At 49.5% G+C, this 26,420-nt stretch overlaps 1 protein-coding gene and 1 pseudogene across 2 annotated transcripts in view; both read left to right on the top strand.

Annotated features, from left to right (window-relative positions):
- Positions 1-26,169, top strand: part of IGF2R (insulin like growth factor 2 receptor) — a 138,567-nt gene extending 112,398 nt beyond the window's left edge. For both annotated transcript variants that reach the window (XM_017853516.1, XM_017853517.1), the window contains 12 exons: positions 1,185-1,346; positions 2,572-2,779; positions 3,132-3,278; positions 4,548-4,782; positions 5,591-5,727; positions 8,636-8,750; positions 9,704-9,850; positions 10,490-10,677; positions 16,642-16,828; positions 22,167-22,319; positions 23,403-23,472; positions 24,333-26,169. In XM_017853516.1, coding sequence (XP_017709005.1) covers positions 1,185-1,346; positions 2,572-2,779; positions 3,132-3,278; positions 4,548-4,782; positions 5,591-5,727; positions 8,636-8,750; positions 9,704-9,850; positions 10,490-10,677; positions 16,642-16,828; positions 22,167-22,319; positions 23,403-23,472; positions 24,333-24,743 — 2,160 coding nt within the window. In that variant the 3' untranslated portion in view covers positions 24,744-26,169. The remainder of the gene's footprint in view (positions 1-1,184; positions 1,347-2,571; positions 2,780-3,131; positions 3,279-4,547; positions 4,783-5,590; positions 5,728-8,635; positions 8,751-9,703; positions 9,851-10,489; positions 10,678-16,641; positions 16,829-22,166; positions 22,320-23,402; positions 23,473-24,332) is intronic.
- Positions 13,565-14,353, top strand: LOC108516166 (calcineurin B homologous protein 1 pseudogene; annotated as a pseudogene).
- Positions 26,170-26,420: the final 251 nt, after the last annotated feature.

The raw sequence follows: 26,420 nt of genomic DNA, 5'->3' as shown, positions 1-26,420 counted from the left end.
CTGACAGTGACAGAAAGTGGCCTGGCAGCCATCTGACCAGTAGGAGAGACAGTATTTGAGAAGGAGAAGAAAACAGTCCTGCTGTTTGGGGCTGCTCCATAGGGGCCCAGAGCACCTCAAAGCCCTTGGATGTGTCCCTGTTTGTGAATCTTACTAGAGTGTAATGACAGTCCTAGTTAGTAAGGAAAGGCAGAGCTGTATTCAGTCCACCCATTGCATCTGTTTGTAAGCGTATCTGTATATTTATATAGGGGTGTCTGTATGCCTCTGTAGACGCACACAGCATGGGGCGACGTGGACTGTGCCTTGAGGGGGGCTTCTGCTTTAAGTTCTTCATTCTTTAAAGGACAGTCTTCACTTCTAAGACCTGCCTCATCATGAGTGATGCTCTGTTATCTCACACCACCAGCTAAAGAGTGTGGAACTATGCCTTGCTTTGACACTGCTGCCAACTTGACAAATCAAATTAGCTAATGCGATTTTAGTTAATTCTCAGCAGCTGCACATTGAGAGTGATTAGTGTTTACTTGATTTTAGAAATGAGGCATCTTATGCTGAATGTGTCTTCTGGTGTCCCAGAAAGATTTTAGAAGATTTTCCTCCCCAGCAGTTTTCATTTTCAATGGAAGTACTTTTACCACTGACTCATAGGGAAAAAGATGCTTAACATTAATTACAAATGGAATTCCTGAGAGTTGCCTCATCTTTTTTTTGTTGCTGTTGAATGAGGGAGGCAATAAATAAAGTGATTCAAGGATACTTGGCCTATGGAATATCTGGTCATGTGGCATTTTGCCCCTTGAATAAATGTCTCCCGTGTCTAGAGACAGTGGATTGGAGCACTTGCGAGGCAGAGTGTCAGTTTCACAGACCTCTCTTGTGACATTTAAGTCCTCCCCCTTTCTTCCTTTGAACCTGTAGCACAGAACGTTGAGGCTTTCTCTCTAAGTAGAAGACAAGACCTGGATTCAGCCAGGGAGCTCCCGGGATATGTGGGGGACAAGGGCGGGGTGATGTCTGTGCCTTGAAGATGGCCTTGGGTCTTTCAGCTGCTGTTGTCCAGCATCCCTTCCCTCTGAGAGGCCGCTATGGGTTACGCACAGCCCCTGTAGGGGCATGGTGTGTCACTGCTATCTATCCCTATGCCATGGGGTTTTTAAGACCCATGCTCTTCCTGGCGATAGGGAACGCCTAAGCTGTTAAGGACCAGCGAGTGCGACTTTGTGTTCGAATGGGAGACTCCAATCGTCTGTCCTGATGAAGTGAGGACGGAGGGCTGTGCCCTGACGGATGAGCAGCTCCTCTACAGCTTCAACTTGTCCAGCCTTTCCACGAGCACCTTTAAGGTAACGTGTTCACACTGGGCGTGCTGGCGCAGGTGTACCAGGGGCCAGGTGCCTTGAGGCTGTCGGGAGTGTTCTGGATAATGTGGTAGCTGTGAGCTGAGAGGGTGTGTGTGGCCACTGGGCAGCATCTGGGGCCTGTCGTAGGGCATGCCAGGTCTCAGGAAGGTTCCTGGATTGTGTGGCCAACTCAGCACAGCTGACACTTGCATTGTACCTCATGGCTCTGCACTTAAGGCTTTTTGAGGATCAGGTAACCTCATGAGGTGGGTAGTGGGACCCTTTGTATCAGACAGAGAGCAGGTGGGGCAGCCTGGAGACATGAATGTAAGGTATCCATGGGGGCAGGGCCAGCTCTTGGGTGGCTGAAATCTATGGGGACTTAATTCCTCCAACCTGGCTACAGATGATCAAGGCAGTTGTTTGCTGATTGTGGCAGCTATGGGTGGAGGGAGGTAGGAGGTGCCTTGGAATTGAGAGGCACTTCGGCATGTGCCTCCATGCCATCACAGAGCCCCGGCCTATGCTAGGTCTGTGGGCTGTTGGTCTTACTGATGTGGTGTCATGGTCGCTGGTGCCTGGGGGCCCCTAGCTCCCTAAGCCTCGATATCTAGGCGTTACCATGCCAGTGCCTGGACTGGGGTATGGAACCCCAGCACCTGCTGTGGCATGGCGGCTGGTAAGTGATGAGCTTGGAGTTTTGGGCCCAGGTGCCAACACCCTGGCTCCTGTGATGGAGCCCTCTGCCTGGGTACAGGTCCTCCCGACAGGTGTGCAGCAGGTGTGAGCCTTCTGGGCGCTGGGTGGGCCAGGAGAGTCAGGTCCACGCTTCAGTGTGCAGCGTCAGCTCTGCTCATTCATTCCCTTGGCCTGCACAACGCCTTATTACACAGGTGAGGGAGGTGGGGTGAGCCTGAGGCTCCCCGCTGGGTCCCTTCCCACTGGGCTGTGACTGGAGACGACAGCCAGAGCAGTGGCCGGCTGCGGGGGGGTGGCCGAGGCCCCCTCCAGGAAGCAGGAGGGGCAAGCAAGCTGGGCCTAGGGGTTGGGGGAGGCCTCCCAGGGAAAACCTAGGGCCAAGGTGATTGCGTGGCTCTGATGCACACAGAGGAGCCTCTGCTCTTCTGCATGAACCTGCCTCCGGCACCAGCTGCAGTAATGGTTCTGTCTTCACCTTGAGACCTGGGTGCTGCCACCCTGCTGACGGCCACGCGTGGTGTTTGTCCAGGTGACTCGAGACTCACGCACCTACAGCGTTGGGGTGTGCACCGCTGCGGCCGGGCCAGAACAAGGAGGCTGTAAGGATGGAGGAGTCTGTCTGCTCTCGGGCACCAAGGGGGCATCCTTTGGACGACTGCAGTCAATGAAACTGGATTACCGGCACCAGGATGAAGCTGTCATTTTAAGTTATGTGAATGGTGATCGTTGCCCTCCAGGTAAATATTTGCAATGAGGTAAACTTCAAGCTCATAGTAAACTAGAAATTAGACATAGCAGCAGAAAGAAGCTGAGGAGTGGAGCTCCAGTGTCCTATGAGTGCTGTAACCTTGGCCGTGAATGTGAGCTGTTCCTCTGTACACCCCCGGTGTGAACGCTGGTGGGTGAATCACGCTGTGTTCTCTCAGTTGCCTGGTGAGTTTTGGTGGGTGAATGCCGGTTGTCACATAGGTGCTTTAGGATGGGCAGCTTCCTTAGGGGCTGCTGCTGCATTCTTAGGTGACTGTGCCTGGCGAGGCACAGCTGCCACACTGGTAATATGGATTATTCAGATGTTCTTCTTCTTTCTAGAAACTGATGAAGGCATCCCCTGTGTCTTCCCCTTCACGTTCAATGGGAAGAGCTACGAGGAGTGTATCATAGAGAGCAGGGCAAAGCTGTGGTGTAGCACAACTGCGGACTACGACAGAGATCATGAGTGGGGCTTCTGCAGACACTGTGAGTAGGAAGGCTCTGCATCCCCACATGGCCTGGGGCCTTGATACTCTCAAGGCTCAATTCGCACTGACCTTTGTGGATGCCCCAGTCAGTGGCAGGAATTCCCTTGCATAAAATATTTTCTTACTCGGGCTGTTTCCCACAGAGAAACACTTGAATTGCTCTGTGAGATTGCTGGGTAACCGTATCTACAGACCGCAGTAGAGCTGCCCTGAAATGCTGTGCTGGGTGGCTGGCTAGGCCCACGCACTAGCCAGAGGGCCTTGTGTCCACATACCAGGTTTTAGCCCTGGTGGTTCAAATTATGCCTCAGCAAAATGAATGTCTGCCATGGGTCTTCAGGATTCTGAAGCTAGTGAGAATTCTGGTAAACCAGGCGACTCATTGATTGACTTTCTGCCGTGTGGCAGCCCACATGTGGGGCGGGGTTTCTTGGTGAGCCACACTCAGCACCTTGCCCCTGTGGTGCTCAGGAAGGTTCATGAGAGGAGCCAACTGCTGTGACTTGTGTCTGCGGACCGTGAGATGAGAGAAATGCATGAAAAATTACTAATTTTCATAAATGTCCAGGGACCATAATGGGATGTATTAAGGAACCAAAGGTGTTAAATTTACAAAAGATTACTATAGCTTTGTTTTGAGGCTTATTTTGACAAAACATTATTCCCTATTTTCTGAATCACACTTGTGTTTTCAAGTACTTGTAGGTATTGTATTATTATCTTAATTTTTTTTTTTTTTGAGATGGAGTTTTGCTTTTGTTGCCCAGGTCAAGTGATTCTCCTGCCTCAGCCTCCCAAGTAGCTGGGATTACAGGCGCCCGCCACCTTGCCCAGCTAATTTTTTTGTATTTTTGGTAGAGATGGGATTTCACCATTGTGGTCAGGCTGGTCTCGAACTGCTGACCTCGTGATCCACTGCCTCGGCCTCCCAGAGTGCTGGGATTACAGGCATGAGCCATTGGGCCCGGCTGTCTTAATTTTTTGGTGATTAGTAGACTGGTCAAATATTGAACAGCTATCTGAGGAATTACCTAGGGCTGTGGGGTTACTAAGAAGTATGATGAAAGGCTGTGCCAAGGAGCTGGATCTGTTTGGAGTCAGGATACACATGAGTGAATCAACATGAGATGTGGCCAGGGCAGCACGTGGGGCGTTGCCAGATGGTGGATGGAGTCTGCAGGTGCTCCTGAGGCAGCGTGGGGAAGACGTGCGGGAACGTGCCCTGGTGCAGGCCTTGGTCTGACGTTCTCCCGCCTCTGCTCCCCAGCAAACAGCCACCGGACATCCAGCATCATATTTAAGTGTGATGAAGACGAGGACATTGGGAGGCCACAGGTCTTCAGTGAAGTGCGTGGGTGTGATGTGACATTTGAATGGAAAACAAAAGTTGTTTGCCCTCCAAAGAAGATGGAGTGCAAATTCATCCAGAAACACAAAACCTATGACCTGCGGCTGCTCTCCTCTCTCACCGGGTCCTGGTCCCTGGTCCACGACGGAGTCTCGTGAGTGCCTTCCCATCCACCCGCAGCACTACACCCTCAGCCGATGAGTGTCAGACTGCTTGATGATGGTTGGCTCTTGGGGTTCTAAAGATGGGAATACCACGCCCATGTGAGGCTGATGGCGGTTGAGCTGTGGCTGCTCCTGGAAGCAGCCCGCAGTGTCAGACCTGGCACAGAGGGTGATTCTGAGGTCAGAGTGGGGGTAGGAGCTTTGGTGACCGGAAACGGAGCCTCTGGAACTGGAAGAACCTGGCCTGACTGAGTTAGGCCGGGCTCAATTTGCATTTGTGTATAGCTCAGGTTATGAGAGGTGTGTCGGTTTTCTTGGGTCTTTGGCAGGAGCTCCTTAGGCTTTGCTGGCTGGGGTCAGCCCATGGTCCTGACCACTCTGTGTGGGGAGCGCCCTCTTGCCAGGTGCTCCTGGCAAGGCATCACCGAGGAGCAGGGGCATGGGCTTGGAGGGTTTAAGTGGCTCTAAGTAAGGTGGGAAACTTGCTAGGATCCCAGCCACTGCCTCTCCCAGCCCCAGAGCCCTTCTTTCTACCACGCCACGCTGTGTTCAGCGTGACCGCAGGCGTGGATATTCCACTCCGAGTGTGCCTGGTTGGTAAGCTCCCTTCTTCAGTGATGACTTCCTTTTGTCCTATTTTTTTAATTGGAAAAGCTATCTTAGTGCTACATTCAGTGATGGAACGGAGCCCTTAGTAATCAGAACCTTTCTCTGAAAGTAAAGCGAAGAGCCCTCCTGTGTCAAAGGCAGAGACGTCACTTCCTTGCCTGTTTCTTGCCCCTTTGTGTCGTTTTCTAGGTACTATATAAATCTGTGCCAGAAAATATATAAAGGGCCCCTGGGCTGCTCTGAAAGGGCCAGCATTTGCAGAAGGAGCACAACTGGTGACGTCCAGGTCCTGGGACTTGTTCACACGCAGAAGCTGGATGTCATAGGTAAGGCCTGTGGGTCCTGGTCCTTGGTTCAAGGAGCGGCATCTGAACCGGGAAGGTGAGGGTGTTCTCAGCATAGCAAGGAGAGTGAGCATATGCTTTGGTGGAAACCTCCAGATGTGATTGCCTGTCACTGTCTCACAGGCATTTTGGCTCTCCTGGAACATTAAAATAAGTGCCGTTTTGTATTATGTGAGATTGCAGGTCCCAGTCTGTGTGTTTAGAGGGGTTCGGCTCTCTCGGGAAAGTGCGTCTATCCAGGGGGAGGTCTCAGAATGTTCAGTTCCTCTGAAGTTTATGTTCTAGCTGTAGATCAAGTGCCTAAACTGACATAGACACACGTGTTTGTTGAGGCAGGCCAGACGATTGCATGAGGACTTGGTGCAGGTAGTTCAGGGCTACATCTTGGTAAAATGTCTTAACAATTTTGAAAATAATAACGATGCTTTTTAATGGGAAATTGATCTTGTAGTTGGTTGGTGAGTGAAAAATGTTTTCTTTCATTATTTAAAGGCGGAAAATAGAGGTTTCTTAGCTTAAGAGCAATTAGGGTTTGTTGGAGGGACCAGTAAAGGAAAATATTCACCTTTGCCTCTTAGGCTGGAGTGGGGTTTCCTGAGTTGTCCTGATTCAGCTACAGGACTACTTCAGATTGGCTTGAGATGTTGAGATGGAGAAAGAGAATTCCGAGAAAACTACTGTCACCTTTGATAAAAATCACAGGCAGACTCTGCAGGTTGGTAGTGGAGGGAGAGCTGCCATACAGGCAGTGGCGCCCAGACCACCAGCCTGAGACCCGCCCTCCCCGGGAGGTTCTTAACCGCTTTGGAGGTCAGTTATTGCTGCCACTCCCACACTGCCCCAGAAGGGAGAAGGAGGGAAGGTAGTGGAGGGTTGCTTTTTGCCCTGTCATGTTGCAGTACATATGGGTATTCGACCAGTCTTTCCCCAATGTCAGCCAACTGAAATCACTAAAACACTTAAGGCTTCACTAAAAGCATGAGGCAGAAGGAGCACAAGAGAGTAGTGAACACAGGGAGTGACATGGAACTAGATCATCTGACTTCTCAGCGGTGACCTGCAGGCCACCTCCATTTGGGGAGCACCATTTTGCAAGTCAGGCCTCGCCAGGTGGGAAGAGCTCTTGCTTTCTCCTGGGGCTGGCATTTGGCATCCTGAGCACCTGCTGACTGGAACGAGAAGTCATCTGGTGTCTGACGCACCAAGTGAGCTCTTAATCTTTGGCGCCAACAAGACAGCATCTAAGGACAACCACGGTGCCCCCACTGTCCACTTCGGGAATGGACCCCTGTGGGGGTGGGAGGTAGACTTTTTGTTTCTACCTGTCTCAAGCAGCTGCGCTTAATGTATGTTTAATCCCCATGCGCTCCGTGGGGCAGTGTTGTCATCCGTTTCACAGACTGGGCCCCCGAGGCAGGGGAGGTTGAGCCTCCTGCCCAATCGGTGTGGGCTGTTTACACTACTGAAGTCTTTGCTTGTTTGATCCCATATGCCAGAAGTTTTAAAAATTTTCTGGAAAATAGTGGAATTCTTTCTTCCAAAATTTTACGCAGAAGCCCAGTATTTAAAACAAATTCAGCTGGAGCAGCTTTGAATTTGGGGCAGGGCTGAGAGCCTAGAGTCCCACCTCCCACCTCACCATCCTGCAGGCCCCAGCACCTCGGCCTGTGTCCTGTGGAAAACACTCGGGAGTGGGCGCTGTGCCCATGTTACCTCCACCACGTGCCCCTGCCTGGAAGAATCTGTGTGTGTGTGATCAGGGTGGAAGGCACATGCTTCCCCTGGATGCCCCGCGCCATGCCCTGGAGACATCGTCTGTCCATGCAGCCAGGCTGGGCCTGGACCGTTCCCAGAACAGCCCCCTGGGCAGCCACGAGCAGCCTCTTGGCGGTGGCTTGAGAGTTGGAACCTGGCGGCCACGCTGCCGCAGTGATACTTGCAGCTTAAAGCATATACTCGCTTTTCTCTCAGACCCTGCAGGTTCGAGGGTTCAGGCTTTTCTTTTAACGGGTCACTTTTAAAAGCAGACAGTGCTTGACTTAAAGCTAGAAGACCCTAGAAAACCACAGTTGGTCTCTGTTTCTGGCTTTTCACTTTTTCCATTCCCTGCTCTCTTATTATTGGGAGGCTCACCTGAGGGTACCTGTCAGGAAAGCACCTAATAGGATACAGAAATTTTACACAGTCAGAGCAATCATGAAGGCTGCTATTACCCGGGGTCCCCCGTTCACATGAGTTTGTTGGGCGCTTTCTATACATGCCTGAGACTAGCCCACTTTGGACAGTGTCCTGTTCTGCAGGGAAGGCCCTTGAGGCTCAGAAGCTTAGCAACCCAGGGCCACAAAGTGCGGGAGTAGGAGGGTTTGGGTTTGACCCCAGGACTTGGGCTGTGGCAATTGTGCGATGGGCCAGGTGGCCACCCCTGAGCATGAGAATGCAAGAACAGGTTGATAAACCTTTAGGGAGCCAAAACTTTATTTTTTCCTGGCCTTTAAACCAGATTTTTACTCCCAACTTTGAAGCTTCGTTTGTTTGTTTTTTTGTTTTTGTTTTTGAGATGGAGTTTTGCTCTCGTTGCCTGGGCTGGAGTGCAGTGACGCTGTCTCGATCTTGGCTCACTGTAACCTCTGCCCCCTGAGTTCAAGCGATTCTCCTGCCTCAGCCTCCCGAGTCACTGGGATTACAGGCACCTGCCACCGTGCCCGAATAATTTTTGTATTTATGGGGTTTCACCATGTTGGTCAGGCTGGTCTCGAACTCCTGATCTCAAGTGATCTGTCCGCCTTGGCTTCCCAGAGTGTTGGAATTGACAGGCATGAGCCGCTGTGCCTGCCTGAGGCTTTTTATAATGTGCTAGAAATAATGTAGTTCAATCGTTTGTGTGTTTCAGGTGACAAGGTAGTTGTCACGTACTCCAGAGGTTATCCGTGTGGTGGAAATAAGACCGCCTCCTCCGTGATGGAATTGACCTGTACAAAGACGGTGGGCAGACCTGCGTTCAAGAGGTCAGGAGGCTGGGGGCTCAGAGCGGGCCTGCGCAGTGAGCGCACTGGAGGAATTCCTCCTGGGGGTTTTCACGGGCAGGTTTTGGCTGAGTGTTAGGAGGTCAGGGCCAGAGCCATTGATTGTGCTGTATTGGGCAGGGCTGCTCCAGGCAGGGTAGACCCCCGGATACAGTGCTGAGACACTGTTACAAGACCAGTGCAACTTCTCTGGGCTAGCTTGTCTCTTGAACTAGGTTTAGCACTGGCTGAGCAGTATTTAACTGGCCTCCACCTTTGAATGTCATGGTAGGAACAAAGGGGCATTGATTTGTCTCACCCAAGGTGTCCAAGCAGCCTGGCTGGTACCGTCAGCAGCTGGGACCTGCATCTGGACCTGGGATGTGCTTGGATTAAGTTCAGGTTTTCCAGGCCACATTGCATCTGGTGCCAGGGAGAGCTTGGCCAACAGAGGGTGCACGTGAGCTGCTGTTTGTGAACAGAACTGATTCCTTCCAGACGTTCAGTTTGGAAAAGGGGAGACTCAGAAATTGCCAAAGGATTTAGGAATGTATGAGTCCGAGAAGCCTAAAAATCTAAAAATCTAGGAGCAAATTTTTCCAGGTTTTCAATGTTACGTGGTTTACAAATTTTAAAGAATTTATATTGAATGCCTGCATGTTTTGTCACATTACTGATGTGCGCACCACAGTCATCTTCCCTATCATTGTGGTGATGAAAAGAAGTGAGTGAAATAACCATCCTTGCTCCGAGCTGCTGTCAGCGTTGAGTCAGGAAGTTCTGCATAGGCCTGCGCAGCCCGGGGAGTGGGGGCCTCGGGACGCAGCCCAAGTCTTGCAGCACCTTGACTGAAAGCCAGTGAGCTGCTTGAGGAGCTGCGCGGTGTTCATTGTTTTGCAGTCTTCCCTCGTGTCTGGCTGGGGAGGTGACTGTAGTCTGTGCTTCCCTCCTCCTAGGTTTGATGTCGACAGCTGCACTTACTACTTCAGCTGGGACTCCCGGGCTGCCTGCGCCGTGAAGCCTCAGGAGGTGCAGATGGTGAATGGGACCATCACCAACCCTATAAATGGCAAGAGCTTCAGCCTCGGAGATATTTATTTTAAGTAAGTAAAACGTTTTCCTTTTGAGCTGTGAAATGTGTTCAAAATTAAACCAGCAATGCAGCTCTCTCCCTTTCGGGGAGCGCTGCAGGATAAATAGGTCTGTGTTTTAGTTACTGTTGCTGGAGTCGTCGTCATCTTTTGCTTAAACTGAGGAAAAGCATTACTCAACCATTAAGTTTTAACACCAAAGATGGTGAATTCTCGTGAGTGTAAAAATAAACCCCCCCCCTCCTCCCTCACTTCATGATAAGCTCGGGTTGAGGCCGAAGCCTTCTGACATGTTTAAGCAGGAATCTTGTGGACTTACCAGTGTTTAGAAAATAAGTTTCTCAGCAGTGGTACTGGGGCTGCTCTGGGGGGCCGGTGGCCGAGGTGCACAGATAGGGCGAGGGCCATGTGGTGCTGGACACAGCACCTGAGGAAGGTGGATTAGCCCTCAGAGGGCAGAACTGGCTGGGGAGAGCCTCTTGAGATGGAAACTGGTGTCCTCAGAATCTCTGTGGGGTCACAGACATGCTGCCCTAGCGCAGGAAAGGAAGCGTCCTGGAGCCCTGCAGTGATTCTGAGGACTGAGGGTTTATGTCATGAATGCCTTCTTGAAGGACTTCCACGTCACTCTGGTCTTTTCTGTCTCTTCAGGCTGTTCAGAGCCTCTGGGGACATAAGGACCAATGGGGACAACTACCTGTATGAGATCCAGCTTTCCTCCATCACGAGCTCCAGAAACCCGGCGTGCTCTGGAGCCAACATCTGCCAGGTGAAGCCCGACGATCAGCACTTCAGCCGGAAAGTCGGCACCTCTGACAAGACCAAGTACTACCTTCAAGGTAATCCGCGGCTACCCACACAGGGTCCATGTGAACTTCCTCCGAGGAAGGGGGTTAACATTTTCAACTAACTCCCTTCGATTGAAATCGCAGACCCCTTTTAAAACAAAAACCATGGTCTAATTCCTTGCTTGTTACGAATTTTGTCAAAATGAATCGAACGACACATGTCAGACCTGAGCATTTCACTGTAGGTAAATTGTCTTAGTTAAAAAATAAATGTACAAAAAAACGAAAACCTGGTCTGATCCAGTGGTTCTGAGGTCAGGTGGAGGCTGAGCGGGGCACAGTCAGAATTACCTTTGATTTGGTTTTAGCCATGACACTTCCTTATTTTGGAATGCCAAATAATATTTGAGAAGGTAAGAGATTTTATATTTGTAAGAAGGATGAAAGGAAGCTGTCCTAAGTGTTAGGGTGTAGGTTAAAATCAACCAGGACGCACGGAGGGCACAGTCCAGGGTGTGAAGGAAGGTTTTATACTGGCACTAATAAGGGTGTTGCCCCTTGTTCCCTCAAATAATCCTGAAAGGCTGCTTTTGTTTTGAACAGCTAGTCTTAACTATATACGTTTCATAATTTGATTTTTGAACTGTGTGTGGATGTAATAACTCTTAAAAAAAAAATCAAGCGTGTTTAAAGAAAACCCCAGCCTGCTCTGATGTCAAAGAGCTGGAGATAACAACAGCCGAGAAAGGACGGGTCCCCGTGCCCTGGTGCCCGAGCGCATCCCGAGAAGAGCGGGCCCCGTGCCCTGTGCCGACGCATCCCCGAGAAGAGCGGTGCCCGTGCCCGGTGCGAGCGCATCCCCGAGAAAGCGGGGGGCCCCCGTGCCCTGTCCGACCACCCCGGGAAGGGCGGTCACTGCCCGTGCCGAGCGCATCCCAGAAGGAAGCGGGGGGGTCCCCGTCCCTGTGCGAGCGCATCCCCGAAAGAGCGGGTGCCCGTGCCTTGCCGAGCGCATCCCCAGAAAGGACGGTGCCCCTCCTGGTCCGACTGCATCCCCGAAAGGAGCGTCCCCGGCCTGGTGCCGAGCGCCATCCCGAAAGGAGCGGTCGCCGCCGTCCTGTGCTGAGCGCATTATCACCGAGAAGAAGGAGCGGGTGCCCCGTGCCCTGGTGCTGAGCGCATCACCGAGAAGAAGTGGGTGCCCCGTGCCCTGGTGCTGAGCGCATCTCCATGACGGCAGCACCTGATGGAGAGTGCTGCCTCCATCAGCGACGCTGATGGGTCAGCGTCGCTGCTCCTGGTCACAGATCGTAGACAGCGCCCCGGTGCATCTCATAGTACCTGTGGCCCCTGAATAGAACTGTGAAAGTGAATGTTCTGCTTTCTGGGCGGGTTGATGATGGGAAAGTTGATCAGCCTCATTCGCTTGCAGAATTCCACAGCTCAGAGCAAGCACTCGGTGTTCCTCTGTTCTCTGCTTCCTCACGCTTCAGTGAATCCTCCAGTCATTCAGAATCAGATGTTGCATGTCACAGGTTTTGCCTTCTCTTGCTGTCCTCTTTCCCAGTGCTCAGTAAATGTTGATTAAAGGAAGGAAGGAAGAATTGTTTAAGGTTGTTTCAAAAGCCTTCAGGGAGCCCTATCATGCAGAGAAGGAAAGTCCAGGCTCTCTCTGACACAGCTTGAAGATGTCGGAGAGGCTTCGCATACCAGGGCAGCCTTGCAAGCTGCTGCTCCCACACATGCCTCAGCTATCAGTTTAGTCACCAGCTCCCAAAGTCACCCTGTAACCTGGTGGGTTTACACGTGCTGCTCTTGGTGCTGGAATGCCTCGGTCCACCTTCCTCATCCATCCAAACCTACCTCCAGTGCCCCTCCTGGGAAGGCCCACCTTCTCAGGATGACGCCGCCTGGTGTGTCTGCAGGAGTCTTCAGGCTCCACTGCGCAGCACTGGCCACTTGTCTGGTTCCACATAAGAACTTCCATGTTCACAAAGGGTATGTCTAGCAGACCTTTGAGGATCACCGACTTTCAGAGTGCTTGTGCATGCGCATTTAGTCATTCTTGATAAATAAAATCCCTTTCAGACCTTTTCACTTTCTTCATTCACCAGCCCCAGAGAGTAGCTTTAGTTTTAAGACCTCTTTTCATCTTTCATGAAGAAATGAAATGTCTGCCTCTTCCTGAGGATTGCCATTCCTTCGGGGGGCAGCAGCTGTCTCTCCTCAGGACGTGGAGCTGCTGGGCGATTTGCTTTCCCACACCAGCCATGCAGAACAGTGCATTCGGCAGCCCCTGCTTCAGCTACTCCAAAGCGAGAGTGGGGGGCCCTCCCCTGCACTGCCTGTCTCTGGTCCCCATCTGTGTGTGGACACGTCCGTCTCATACCCTGCACTCTCGCCTCTGCCTTCCTGGCACCCAACAGCGCCAGCCACAAAGATTTTGAGCCGGTGACAAAGGTTGGGAGCAGCAGAGTTCATGCAAGGAGTCCACACAAGGGTTCCTCACTTCTGACACCAACAGCACACTGAACGGTTCCCAAGCCAACTTCAGATTCACCCTTTCACCGTGACTCACAGAGCTCCCTGGAAGCAGTTACGCTCATAGTTACGATTTACTGCAGCAAAAGGATATAGGTTAAAATCAACCAAGATGCACACAGGGCAGAGTCCAGGAGGGAATCGAATGCAGAGTTCCCACCAGCTCTCCCGTGGAATCAGATGTGTTGTGTTCCCAGCACCCACGTGTGGCAGTCAGTGCACATGGAGTATCGCCAGTCGGAGGTGCTCTCCCGAGCCTTGGTGTGCAGAGTTTTTCCCGGGGCTCTGACATGAGCAGGACTGGTCAGTTGATTGCTCAGGTACTGCATGGCCAGCCCCTGCTCCGTATCATTAGCCAAGGACCAAGGCCAGTCCTCTTTTTGGGCAAGGTTAAATTCTTGCCTTCCCTCCTATCACCGTTGCTTCTGGCACCATTGCTCCTGGAGGAGCTCCTGGCACAGTGGTGGGGTCTCAGGCCTCCACCTTACTGCGCAACGAAGAGCTTGAGGAGATCAAGAAGGAGGCTGGCCTTTCCCACAGTCAAATCACTCACCTGTGCAGCCGGTTCGGCAACCTGGACAAAGGAGAGAACAAGACGTTTTCCAGGGTGTTCCAGAACTTACCATCAACTCAGTGGGGAACTGGATCATCAATGCCTTCTTTCCAGAGGGAGAGGACCAGGTAAACTTCCGTGGATTCCTGCAAACTTTGGCTCATTTCCCAACCATTGAGGATAATGAAAAGAGCAAAGATGTGAACGGACCTGAACCATTCAACAGCCGAAGCAACAAACTGCGCTTTGCTTTTCGACTATATGATTTGGATAAAGAAAACAAGATCTCCCGTGATGAACTATTAAAGGTGCTGTGCATGATGGTCCGAGTACATATCTCCGATGAGCAGCTGGGCAGCATCGCAGACAGGACCATTCAGGAGGCTGATCAGCATGGGGACAGTGCTATATATTTATCACAGACTTTGCTAAGATTTTGGAGAAGGTGGTTGTAGAACAGAAAATGGAGCATCCGATTTCTTCACTAAAGGACAGACAGCAAACTGTTCCTTGCGGTCTAGTATTTAAGAACTGGAACTTGACAGTCCTTCTGTCCACCAGCCCTACCTGTACCCCATCATTCCGTTTCTCCCGAAGTACTACTGCTGTTGCATGACAACCCCAAATATGTTCTGTCAGCACAAACCTGCCTTTGGTCTATAAACAGGGCATTACAGAATGGTACACCCAGTCTATTTCTGCTCAGTATCTATTCACCAGTTCTTCACTTATAAATATTGTCTTCCTCTGTTCTGCTGTTGAAAGCCACACATCCATCCAGTCTGAGAAAGTAAGATAGGAAATCATGCCGAGGAACAGGCCAGCAAAATTCTTTCACTGGATATAGGCTACACCTGCTGCCTTCCCTCTACCGGCATGCTTCTCCATCCTTTTTGTATGTCCTTTGCTTCCCACTTAGGTGTACATTCAACATACTGTTCACCTAGTCATGCAGTCTTTCTACTTTTCGTGAAGCCTCAGAATCTCCTCTGTTCTACTTGGCACCCCAAGCTATGCCTGGTATTGTATTTCTGACTTGGCATGATAGTTCAGTGGTCTGGCAGTTTTTATCTACCCTCGTTATTAAATGGGCCTCTGGGATGTTGCCTCTCCAGGAGCCTTTTGGTAACCAACACTTCTGTCAGGAGTATGAGATCATCCTGTGCACTGTGCTCCGTCATCAGAGGGCTGCTGGGTGGAGATATTCGTGAAAGGTGGCCTTGGAGAGAGGTGTGGAATCAAGTCTTCTGGGTTACTTGTCCACATCACTCTACTTCTGGCCTCTGATTCTCAACTTTGTACCCGTGTAGCGTCTCTTGTTAGTGCAGTGTTGACTATTCAAAAAGTAGCAATAGGCCGGGCACGGTGGCTCAAGTCTGTAATCCCAGCACTTTGGGAGGCCAAGACGGGCAGATCACGAGGTGAGGAGATCGAGACCATCCTGGCTAACCCAGTGAAACCCCGTCTCTACTAAAAAGAATACAAAAAACTAGCCGGGCGAGGTGGCGGGCGCCTGTAATCCCAGCTACTCGGGAGGCTGAGGCAGGAGAATGGCGTGAACCTGGGAGGCAGAGCTTGCAGTGAGCCCAGATTGTGCCGCTGCACTCCAGCCTGGGTGACAGAGCGAGACTCGGTCTCCAAAAAAAAAAAAAAAAAGTAGCAATATGCCTGCAGGTTTGCTTAGTCTTGAGACACCATTACGACCAGAACGGCTGCTCTGACAATACGCTTGGGGACTTCCTCATGGCCCTTTGAACAAGGAGGCTGCGCACCCTGTAAAGCCTCCTGCATTCACACCTCTGCTGCATGGTTTATGCATCAGTGTTTTGTGCACTGGAATGCTTTTCACTTGATGTTTCCAAGTTAGAAAGATTAGTGTTACGGAAGTGCCTAACTTATCCCAGTCCAAAATATTTAAAGATTGTTCTCTGTGTCTTGAAGTTTTGCACAAAATTCTTTATGAATTTTACATTTGTCAGATGTTAATGCTGGAAGCCATAGTCTGCTCCTAATACAAGTCCAAAGCATTGACTGTTGTGTCATTAGCTCCCTGGTTACATTGGTTTCCCAGCTCCTTGTGTAGACCACTGTTGATCCCTTAGAAACAAGAGGTCTGGCACTAGTAGCACAACTTAAGGTGGCATTCCAAGTCTTTGAGCAAGTCACAGCAACTTTTCTTGCCAAAGTTAGCTTAGTTTAGACTTCAGTGGTTCAGGCTGTTGCCATCCTAATGTATGTCTCTGCGAGTCTGTTCTTTCACATATCTGTCGTTGGCTGACTTTCTTGACTCATTGCTTGCTTGCTTGTTTCCTTGCTTTGGAAAACTATTGGAGATGTGTACATCAGTCTTTAGGAAGGGGATTGTTTAAAAATACCACTGCAAAGCGATGGAAAAGGGTGGAGAATGGGAGTAGCCAGACTGGATGGCTCAAATATAAATGAATGAGGAATTCTTTATGAAGTATCAGTTGGACTTTGTGATCGAGTGATGTAATACAGGAATTATATAGAAAGAGAAGAATATCTGATACTGATCTGTTAGATACTTCAGAGGCTCCTTGATTTGCACATTTGCATAATTAAAATTACAGCTTTTCCCTTCTTTTGGCTGTACAGCAGACTGTTTTAATCCACAGTTGTGCCTTATTGTTCCATTAAAATTGTATCTTCAGTCCATCAATAAATACACGTGGTCAAAACAAAACAAAAATTCTTCAGTGCACACTGAGTAAGGGCAGGGCTCTATCAATGTGCGTCGAGTGGCCTCGTAAGCTGTGAACAGAGTGGATGTGGGACATGGGGTGAAGTCACTTCTGCCTGATTTTAAGTCTTTGCAAACTTTTTAGACCATAAGGAGCTAAGCTCAGTCTGCTCGTGAAAATTGATGGTGACATGCCGCGTGTGCCCTTCCTGTTTGACAGACGGCGATCTTGATGTCGTGTTTGCCTCTTCCTCTAAATGCGGAAAGGATAAGACCAAGTCTGTTTCTTCCACCATCTTCTTCCACTGTGACCCTCTGGTGGAGGACGGGATCCCTGAGTTCAGTCACGAGACTGCCGACTGCCAGTACCTCTTCTCTTGGTACACCTCAGCTGTGTGTCCTCTGGGGTGAGTATGACATCCGGACGCTTAGCATTTGTACCCCACATCCTCCCTTGAGGATAAGTGTATGTGTGTGTTTTCCCCAATGTTTTCTTGTGAAATATTCAGAACATGCACCAAAAAAATAGAGAAAATGATAGAAGCAGACCCCACATAGTCAGTGCCCTGCTCCAGAGCGTGTCAGCATCCTGCCGCTGATTTTTGGTCCATGGCTGCGTCACCTCCCACCACCCCCAGTAGCAGTGCCGTTGTTTCCTTCGTGTGTACCTTGCCCCGAATAGGGTCCAGTCAGGGCGCCCCAGGTCTGTCCCTCCACCCCTTTCCCATTGCTGCCTCCCTTTCCTTAGCTCCTGGGAGGCAGGTACTGGTGGTATCTCCTCCTTGTAATCGTGGAACATCTTGTGTCCTAATACCAATGATTGTATGGTAAAGTTTCACTTTGATTTGAGTGTAGTATTTTTATGTTTGAATGAATGGAAAGCTTACTCTGCAGATTTTGGGAATCAGCATGGGCACAGAGGCAGCAGTTTCTGCTCTGAAGGAAGGTGGCACCTCCATTGGCTGTCTTGTGTCTCACAGCCGTTTTATACTTTGCCACGAATAACATGTTGTCAGTTGCTTTCCTCTTGGATTTATTGTCTTATGTCACCCTGCCCACCATTTTATTTATTTTTATTTTTATTTTTTATTTTTTTGAGACAGAGTCTTGCTCTGTCACCCAGGCTGGAGTGCAGTGGTGTGGTCTCAGCTCACTGCAACCTCTGCCTCAGCCTCCTGAGTAGCTGGGATTACAGGCATGCGCCATTATGCCCTGCTAATTTTTGTATTTTTAGTAGAGATGGAGTTTCACCATGTTGGCCAGATAATCTGGTCTTGAACTTCTGACCTCAGATAATCTGCCTGCCTTGGCCTCCAAAAGTGCTGGCATTATAAGCGTGAGCCGTCATGCCTAGCCTGGTCCACCATTTTACATAAGCTTTTCATTCTCTGTCCTGAGACTTTAAGATCGGGGGAACATGAATTCTTTTCATGTAATTGTTTCCTTCATGCCCTGTAAAAGGGACCGTAGAGTCAGCAGATGACAGTGGTAGGGGTCATGGGGGAATAAAGATCACACATTTTACATCTTAAATCAGCACTCCCCCTGCCCACCCTTAACAATGGACATGAGCTCAGCAAAAACCAGCTTTGTCCTGTGCTGTTCAGGGCTGTGTACTTAGGGATCCTTAGCTGCACAGTCAAGGAAAGAGGCTTTTGGTTGAAATTTCACTTGTGGTATTTTCAGCTTTTGAATGTTTATGGTGTTCCGGTGAGGTCATTACAAAATGAAAGGATTAAGACTGGAAGTTCTTCCTGAAAGAAGCAAAATGTGAATTTTCATAAAAGATAAAACCCAGAAGTGAACTTTCCCTGCGTTCTCTGTCATTGAGAGGCTACAACTGCCCTGAGGTGAATCCTGCCTCCTGGCATGGCAGCTGGTCTTCTGTGCGGCTGTGAGGGACCAGCCCAGGCTGGGACCCTGTCCGTGCTGAATGTTGAGAGTTGGACCTTCTGTGAGTGGGAAGAGCACCGTTTATAGGGCTCTGGTGTTTGACTCGAAAACCAGAGAGGAAGATTCTCCAGGAAGCCTCAGTTTCATGATGTGCAGAACATCAGGAACGGGAGTTATTTGAATCCCTTAGCACACTGACAAAGTAATAAGGAGTTTCAAAAAAAGAAACAGAAGTTGAAACCAAGAGCAAAAACTCAGATAGTAGATTTTGAGGGATGCAGGTGCCAGCCAGGGGTGATGTGGAATAGTGCCTGAGATTTTTTTCTTCCCCAAATGTTATCAGTGTTGTACATTGTAAAATCATGTAAGCATGGCCAGATGTGGCTCACGCTTGTAATCCCAACATGTTTGGGAGGCTAAGGTGGGCAGATCACTTGAGGTCAGGGGTTCTAGACCAGCCTGGGCAACATGGTGAAACCCCGTCTCCACTAAAAATACAAAAATTAGCCAGGCATGGTGGCACGCACACCACGAGATGGCGTCACTGCGCTCCAGCCTGTGTGACAGAGCAAGACTAGATCTCAGAAAAAAAAAAAAAATCATGTAACTATAACAAACAGGTAGCAATGATCGCCCTAATAGATGACCATTTTTAGTTCTTTTAGCTATTTCTTCTGGAATTTACCTCAATATTTTAAATTAGCATCCTTTATCTCATCTGTTGACTTCCTGCAATAGTAGATGAAGATAGAGCTCTCTTACACCTTCCTCCTACTTTCCAAAAATGGTTCTTTCACAATATTTGATTAGAGTCAAAAAACTTAACACAAAGTTAAAAGGCATCTACAGATGGAAGGGGCATGCTGTGTGCCCAGCACAGTTAATGATGACAAGACCCACCCACTTATGAAATACCAGGAGAGCAGGTACAAAGAAAAGACTGTAAACGCTTCAGGGGAAGCTAATTTGTTGTATTAGAAAATAATTCAAGAAAGATTAAAATACTGGAAATCCTCACTTTATATCATCGATAGGTTCTTGGAAACTACAACTTTACGTGAAACGATGTGTAGTGAAACCAGTTTTTTTTTCCTCATCAACTTTATAATGAGACAGTTTTGAAGGAAATGATGTTATTCCAGGACCTCCTGTAGTCGCTTCACAGAAGGTTGCAGTTTCAAGGAACCTGTCAGCGACCCTATGAGGACACAGTGTACTGAACAACAGTGGTGTCTGAGCTGAGAGGGGTGGCAGAGTTCCCGGCTTGTAACATTTCTTACAGTGATAGCATCGTATGAAAGTAAAACCATTTTCTTGAAAGAAAGGAAGGAAGGGAGAAAAGTTAGAGTCCCTAATTGTTTGGAAGACATACTGTTAGACTTCCTGTCTTAGTATGCATGCCAGTATTTCAAGAATAACCACTAAAATAATATAGTATGTAACTTCCAAAGCAGTGGAGAAGAAAAGGAAAAGTAAAAATACTTAAATCCCCAAAGAAGACAAGGAGAAAAACAAAACAGAAATCAGACAAGTAGAAAATTCAGCCTAATATGGTAGAAATAAATCTAAATATATCTATAATCGTTAAGTATAGCTTGACTAAACTTGTCAGTTCAAAAACAAGTTGTCAAATTGGATTTCAAAAACAACTCTGTTAACAGGGAACATGCCTAAAACAAGGATAGAGAAAAGACCAAAGTCAAAGGATAAGAAAAGATACACCAGAAAATAATCTGAAAGAAAGCTGCAGTAGTTATGTTAATATAAGATAAAATAGGATATTAAAGAAAAATATTAGGGATAAAGAGAGTCATTATAATTTTAAAAGGGCTCATTTCCTAGGAAGATACAAGAATCCTAAACTTCCTTCTACCTGATAAAAAAGCCTTGATACGTACAGCAGAAATTGACAAAACTACACACAAGAAACAATGACAAATCCGCCTCGCTTAGTGATTGCTGGGTTAAGTAGACGAAGAGTAAAGCTTTTTTGGAAGATTGAGACAGCGCAGTGAAAAGCAAGATTTAATAGACGTGCATAGAACACTGTTCCCTGCAGCGGGAGAACGCTGTTTTCCCAAGCTCACATCAAACACTTAGAAAACTTGATCAAAAATTAACCACGAAGCAGGCAAATCAGCAATTTCCCTTTTTTTTTTTTTGAGACAGAGACTTGCTCTTTTGCCCAGGCTGGAGTGCAGTGGTGCGATCTTGGCTCACTGCTGCTTCTGCTTCCCAGGTTCAAGTGATTCTCATGCCTCAGCCTCCTGAGTAGCTGAGATTATGGATCTGTGCCACTACCTCCTGGCTAATTTTTGTATTTTTAGTAGAGATGGGGTTTCACCATGTTGGCCAGCTTGTCTCAAACTCCTGACATCAGGTGATCCACCTGCCTCAGCCCCCCAAAGTGCTGGGATTACAGGCCTGAGCCACTGTGCTCGACCTAAGTCAGCAAATTTCTGACGGATGCAATTAACTACATACATGATGCACTTAAGTTAGGAACCAAGAACAAACAACTGAAAACTAGAAATACATTTGAAGACTAAAACCCACTTCTGAATAATCCATTGTCCAAAGAAGAAATCAAAGGTAGAAAGTAAAATACGCTTAGAACCGAGTGATAATGTGTCTCTTGGATGCATTTCGAGTGGTCCTGAGTGGCCGGAGCTGCTTCTGGGTGAGTGGGTTTCTGGCTTGGAGGGAGATGTCTGCAGAGCTCTCAGACCTGTCTGTGGAGCGTGGTGGTGCTTTTGCCTAGAACTAGACGCCAGGCTCTCCCTGTGGTTTCTCGTCTGGCTGATGTTTTGGACTGTTTGGCTTAAGCTGAACTTAGACTGAGAGCTGCAGCCCTTGCGGCCGCGCCGGCAGGTTGGCCTGTTGCCCTCAGACTCAGTTCTTTGAGCAGCCGGCATCTTCAGCAGTGCCAGATGAGCCTCGCTGGGGTTGCCTGTTATCTTGGGCAGCACAAGAGGAATTGCTGTTTATGTGATCCTGTTCCTGTGTGTGTGGCCCCAAATGACAGAGGGCCAGAGAGATTGGTGTCAAGTTGTTATACTCTTGAGTGTCATGTGGCTCTCTGAGCGCAAGCGCAAAGGGAGGTCTCCGTGGTGGTTTCTCATTTTCTATTACTGTTGTCCTGACTCTGCTTGAGTGTTTGATGTCATGGAAATGCACTGCTTTTCCCACAAGTGTGCATGTGGGTCTTGGGTGGGAATGGTAAACACCATTGGTGAGGCAGCTGGTGTGCTGGAGAGCCTTCTCCTGGGATGGAGCAGGCTTGGAGAGAGGAGACGTGTCGGGGTCTATGCTGGGCTGTGGCTGTTCCCTGGGCCCCCATCCTGATCTGTGGCCACCCCTGGACCCTGTTCTGGCCTGTTTCTAAGGCCCCCTGGGCCCCTTACCTGTGGAGATGGTATCTCACGGCGGGCCGTGCTCACTGCTTCCAGAAGAAATTCCAAGAGGACAGAGCTTTGACCCTGGAGAGAAGTGTGGTGCTTTGGGACAGCCTCTGCCCCAGCCTGGTCCTGCTGTGGGTTGGGCCACCTAGAGGGGCCTCATCCTTCCTGCCTGTCTCCTCTGTGTTTGGGAGAATGACGGTTCATGGAGCTGGAAGCAGTGCTTTCTTGTCTGTTTTCTGACAACCCTGCCCCAAACTCATCATCAGGAACTTTTTGCAGCCCTTTTCCGTGTAGAGTGGGCCTCGTGGCCTTGTTTTCTGGGCAGGAGTAAGAATCACATGGGGTTGGGAAAGTCAGAGCTGCTCTTGCCTTGGGGACTCAGGTCTCAAGTTGTGGCCGTGGCGGCAGGACCACCCTGTGACATGGCTCCTTTTCTGTGTCGTCCTTGCAGGGTGGGCTTTGACAGCGAGAATCCTGGGGACGACGAGCAGATGCACAAGGGGCTGTCGGAGCGGAGCCAGGCGGTCGGCGCGGTGCTCAGCCTGCTGCTGGTGGCACTCACCTGCTGCCTGCTGGCCCTCCTGCTCTACAAGAAGGAGAGGAGGTGAGCGGGTGCAGGGCGAGGTGGGCTGGGTGGATGCACACCTCCCATAGCTCATCTTGACTCCTTTTTGTGGGGTTTATTTACTTATTTACTTACTTGTTTTTGAGCCCTACAACAGCAAAGGTCTCAAGTTCTTAGTTCAAAACTCTCTGGAAGCAGCCCCCCGTGTTGTGTTTTAAACGCCTTCTTTTCTGTCTGACCATGCCTGAGGCCGTCACACATCACCCGTGCTTGTGTCTTCTAGGACCATGGTCCTTTGTGTCCAAAGTTGGGTAGAACATTAAACGGCATCTTTCATGGGTGCCTTTTCCCACTGAGCAGCTGACCCCTCTGCCCCCCCATGTCATAAAAGCAAGAGTTTATTAGGCGCCTGCTATGTACCAGCTGTGATGCCATCCTTTTGCCCCACTTTGCTGGGTGAGAGGACTCGCCATGTGACTGTCAAGCAGATTTTCACATCAGGCATCAGTGTTAGTGGCTCTGGCCTGGGGGCAGGAGCTGGCCAGCTCAGGTGTTCCCTGCTGCCACTGTCATTTGCCAGCTGAGCCACAGGCCAGTGAGAGAGGTGGTCAGAAAGTACCAACTGTGGAGGTTGCAGTGAGCCAAGATCGCACTACTGTACTCCAGCCTGGGCAACAGAGTGAGACACTATCTCAAAAAAAAAAAAAAAAAAAGTACCGACTGTGTTCCTTCACACCCAAAATGCAGAGTGGGACAGAAGAAGGTCTGGGCCGGGAAGGGCATGTGATGTCCGTCCCTGTGAGCCACCATCGGGCAGGCTTTGGGGCGGCAGACCGGCGTGGTCCTGTTAGAGTCATATGTGAAAAAGTCCTTGCCCAAATGTTAAGTTGCTCTGGAGGGCCCTCTGCTGTTGGATTCCAAAGCCCATGTTCTTTCCACTCAGTCACAACAAACACCTTAGGGTATAACCTGTCACAGCGGCTGCTTATTTGTCATTCAGAATGTGGGAGAAATGCAGCCAGCCCCCTGGTGGTGCAGATGGGGGTAGGGCTGGCAGGGCTGGGGCTCTTGCCCATGCCCTCTCTACCCTGGAATAATGATTGTCTCCTTTTTATTTTATAGGGAAACAGTGATAAGTAAGCTGACCACTTGCTGCAGGAGAAGTTCCAACGTGTCCTACAAATACTCAAAGGTAATTTTCTGTGGCGGGTCTCTTGAGGGCCTGCCTCCCCAGCCCGCGCGTGCTGCGCTGTCCATGCTCTTCTCACCAGGGATGCTGAGGAAAGCAGTCACAGGCAGACTGGAATCCAGAAGGGAAAGCAACACCCGTTGCCTCAGCCGCTTATCCCAGCACAGTTTTTTTTTTTTTTTTTTAAATTTTTTTCCCCTCAAGTTTCTCTCGTGGTTACAACTGATTTCTTTGAAGTATTTAATATTTAGGTTGTTTCCACTGTTTTTGGCTGTTCTTTAAAAAAACACACACACGATAGTGAAGATAGTTGTGCATCTAGCATTTGGATGATTGCTTTCAGATAAATTTCCAGAAAAGAGGCATTGTCTGGATCAAAGGACATAATGTTTGTGGTCTCAATGGGTGATGATGAATTGCTTTCTAAAACTAGGCTTTTGACTCGAGTCCCTCCTTTGACTTTCCTCTGCTGCCATGCAGTGGGTACCTTTCAGTTGATGAGTAACCCGGAAGAGCCCCTTCTCCCCCAGCGCAGCTGGTGGGTCACTGGTCTCCTTTTCGGGTCCAGGCCATCCTGAATGCCTTCTGCTTGGCCCCACCCTTGGCTGTGAGGATCCTGCCAAATGGCCCCACTGTCACCCTCCCAAACCCTCCTGCCTTGGTGCAGTCTCATTAGGGACAGGCAGGTGTTGCCAGCCCTGGTCTTCCTTTCCCTGTGAACTGGAGACGCAGTGACCGTGAGGACAGTGGGCCAGTTCTTCCCCAGCTCGTGCCAGCAGAGGGCATCCCTGATAGGGTGGATGGTGGAGCAGAATGGGGTCTCTGAGGGGGCTCACGTGGTCTCTGCTGTTGATCCCTGGCAGGTGAACAAGGAAGAAGAGACAGATGAGAACGAAACAGAGTGGCTGATGGAAGAGATCCAGCTGCCTTCTCCACGGCAGGGAAAGGAAGGGCAGGAGAACGGCCATATTACCACCAAGTCTGTGAAAGCCCTCAGCTCCCTGCATGGGGATGACCAGGACAGTGAGGATGAGGTTCTGACCATCCCAGAGGTGAAAGTTCACTCGGGCAGGGGAGCTGGGGCAGAGAGCTCCCACCCGGTGAGAAACCCACAGAGCAACACCCTTCAGGAGCGTGAGGACGATAGGGCAGGGCTGGTCAGGGGTGAGAAGGTGAGGAAAGGGAAGTCCAGGTCTGCACAGCAGAAGACAGTGAGCTCCACCAAGCTGGTGTCCTTCCATGACGACAGCGACGAGGACCTCTTACACATCTGACTCCGCAGTGCCTGCAGGGGGCACGGAGCCGCGGGACAGCCAAGCACCTCCAACCAAATAAGACTTCCACTCGATGATGCTTCTATAATTTTGCCTTTAACAAAAACTTTCAAAAGGGAAGAGTTTTCGTGATGGGGGAGAGGGTGAAGGAGGTCAGGCCCCACTCCTTCCTCATTGTTTACAGTCATTGGAATGAGGCATGGCTCAGATCGGCCACAGGGCGGTGCCTTGTACCCAGGCTTTTGCCCCAGTCCTCATTTAAAAGCGTAAGACCAGACGCATCTCAAAACAGAGGGCTGCATTCAAAGAAACCCTTGCTGCTTTAGGCCCAATAGGGTATTTAACCCCGATATATTTTAGCATTTTAATTCTCTCCCCCTATTTATTGACTTTGACAATTACTCAGGTTTGAGAAAAAGGAAAAAAAAAGAAAACAGCCACCGTTTCTTCCTGCCGGCAGGGGTGTAATGCACCGGTTTGTCCATCCTGAGATGGCGAGGCTGTCGGTGTGCGGGACAGTTTCCGGTGGGATTTTGAACTGGTCATTAATGTGTCCCCTGAGTTGGAGCTCATTCTGTCTCTTTTCTCTTTTGCTTTCTGTTTCTTAAGGGCACACACGTGCGCGCGCACACACACACATACGTGCACAGGGCCCCTGAGTGCTTAGGTTTTGGAGAGTGCGCCTGTTCTATGCCTTTAGTCAGGAATGGCTGCAGCTTTTTGCATGACATCTTCAAGCCCGGGCGTACAGAGCACATTTGTCAGTATTTCTTTCGCCGGCTGGTGAATTCAAACAACCTGCCCAAAGATTGATTTGTGTGTTTGTGTGTGTGTGTGTGTGTGTGTGTTTCAGTGGAGTTGAGGTGTCAGAGAAAATGAACTTTTCCAGATTTGGGGTATAGGTCTCATCTCTTCAGGTTCTCATGATACCACCTTTACTGTGCTTATTTTTTTAAGAAAAAAGTATTGATCAACCATTCGACCTATAAGAAGCCTTAATTTGCACAGTGTGTGACTTACAGAAACTGCATGAAAAATCATGGGCCAGAGCCTCGGGCCTAGCGTTGCACTTGGCCTCATGCTGGAGGGAGGCCGGGTGGGCACAGTGTGGAGGAGGAGGGAGGCCGGGCGGGCACGGCGTGGAGGAGGAGGGATGCGCTGCTGGTGTTCTTATTCTGACGGCAGCGCCTTTTCTGCCATATTTAGTGAATGACTTTTCTCGCATTGTAGAATTGTATATAGACTCTGGTGTTGTATTGCTGAGAAGCAAACCACCCTGCAGCATCCCTCAGCCTGTACCGGTTTGGCTGGCTTGTTTGATTTCAACATGAGTGTATTTTTTAAAATTGATTTTTCTCTTCATTTTTTCAATCAACTTTACTGTAAAATAAGTATTCAGCAATTTCAATAAAAGATAAATTATTAATTGGGTGTTACAGTTTTTTCCTTGATAGTGAGACGTTCCCAAGCGAGTTGCCAGTCTGCCTGCCTGTCTTTTCTGTTAGGTGACTGAATTTGGGTTCTGACTCTGGTGTTCTCGTTGACGTTGACCCTTTGTGAGGAGCACTTTCATTTTTCTCTGGAGTCTCCTGGTCATAGGTATTAACTTTGGGTCCAATCTGCCTCCCCTCAGCTCTTTCTAGATCTGATTTCTGTACCTTCTCCAGGCCAACCTCG

Source organism: Rhinopithecus bieti, unplaced genomic scaffold, assembly GCF_001698545.2.
Source record: "Rhinopithecus bieti isolate Rb0 unplaced genomic scaffold, ASM169854v2 scaffold_37503, whole genome shotgun sequence".
Classification (NCBI taxonomy): Eukaryota; Metazoa; Chordata; class Mammalia; order Primates; family Cercopithecidae; genus Rhinopithecus; species Rhinopithecus bieti.
This window is presented reverse-complemented; position numbering and strand designations above follow the sequence as displayed.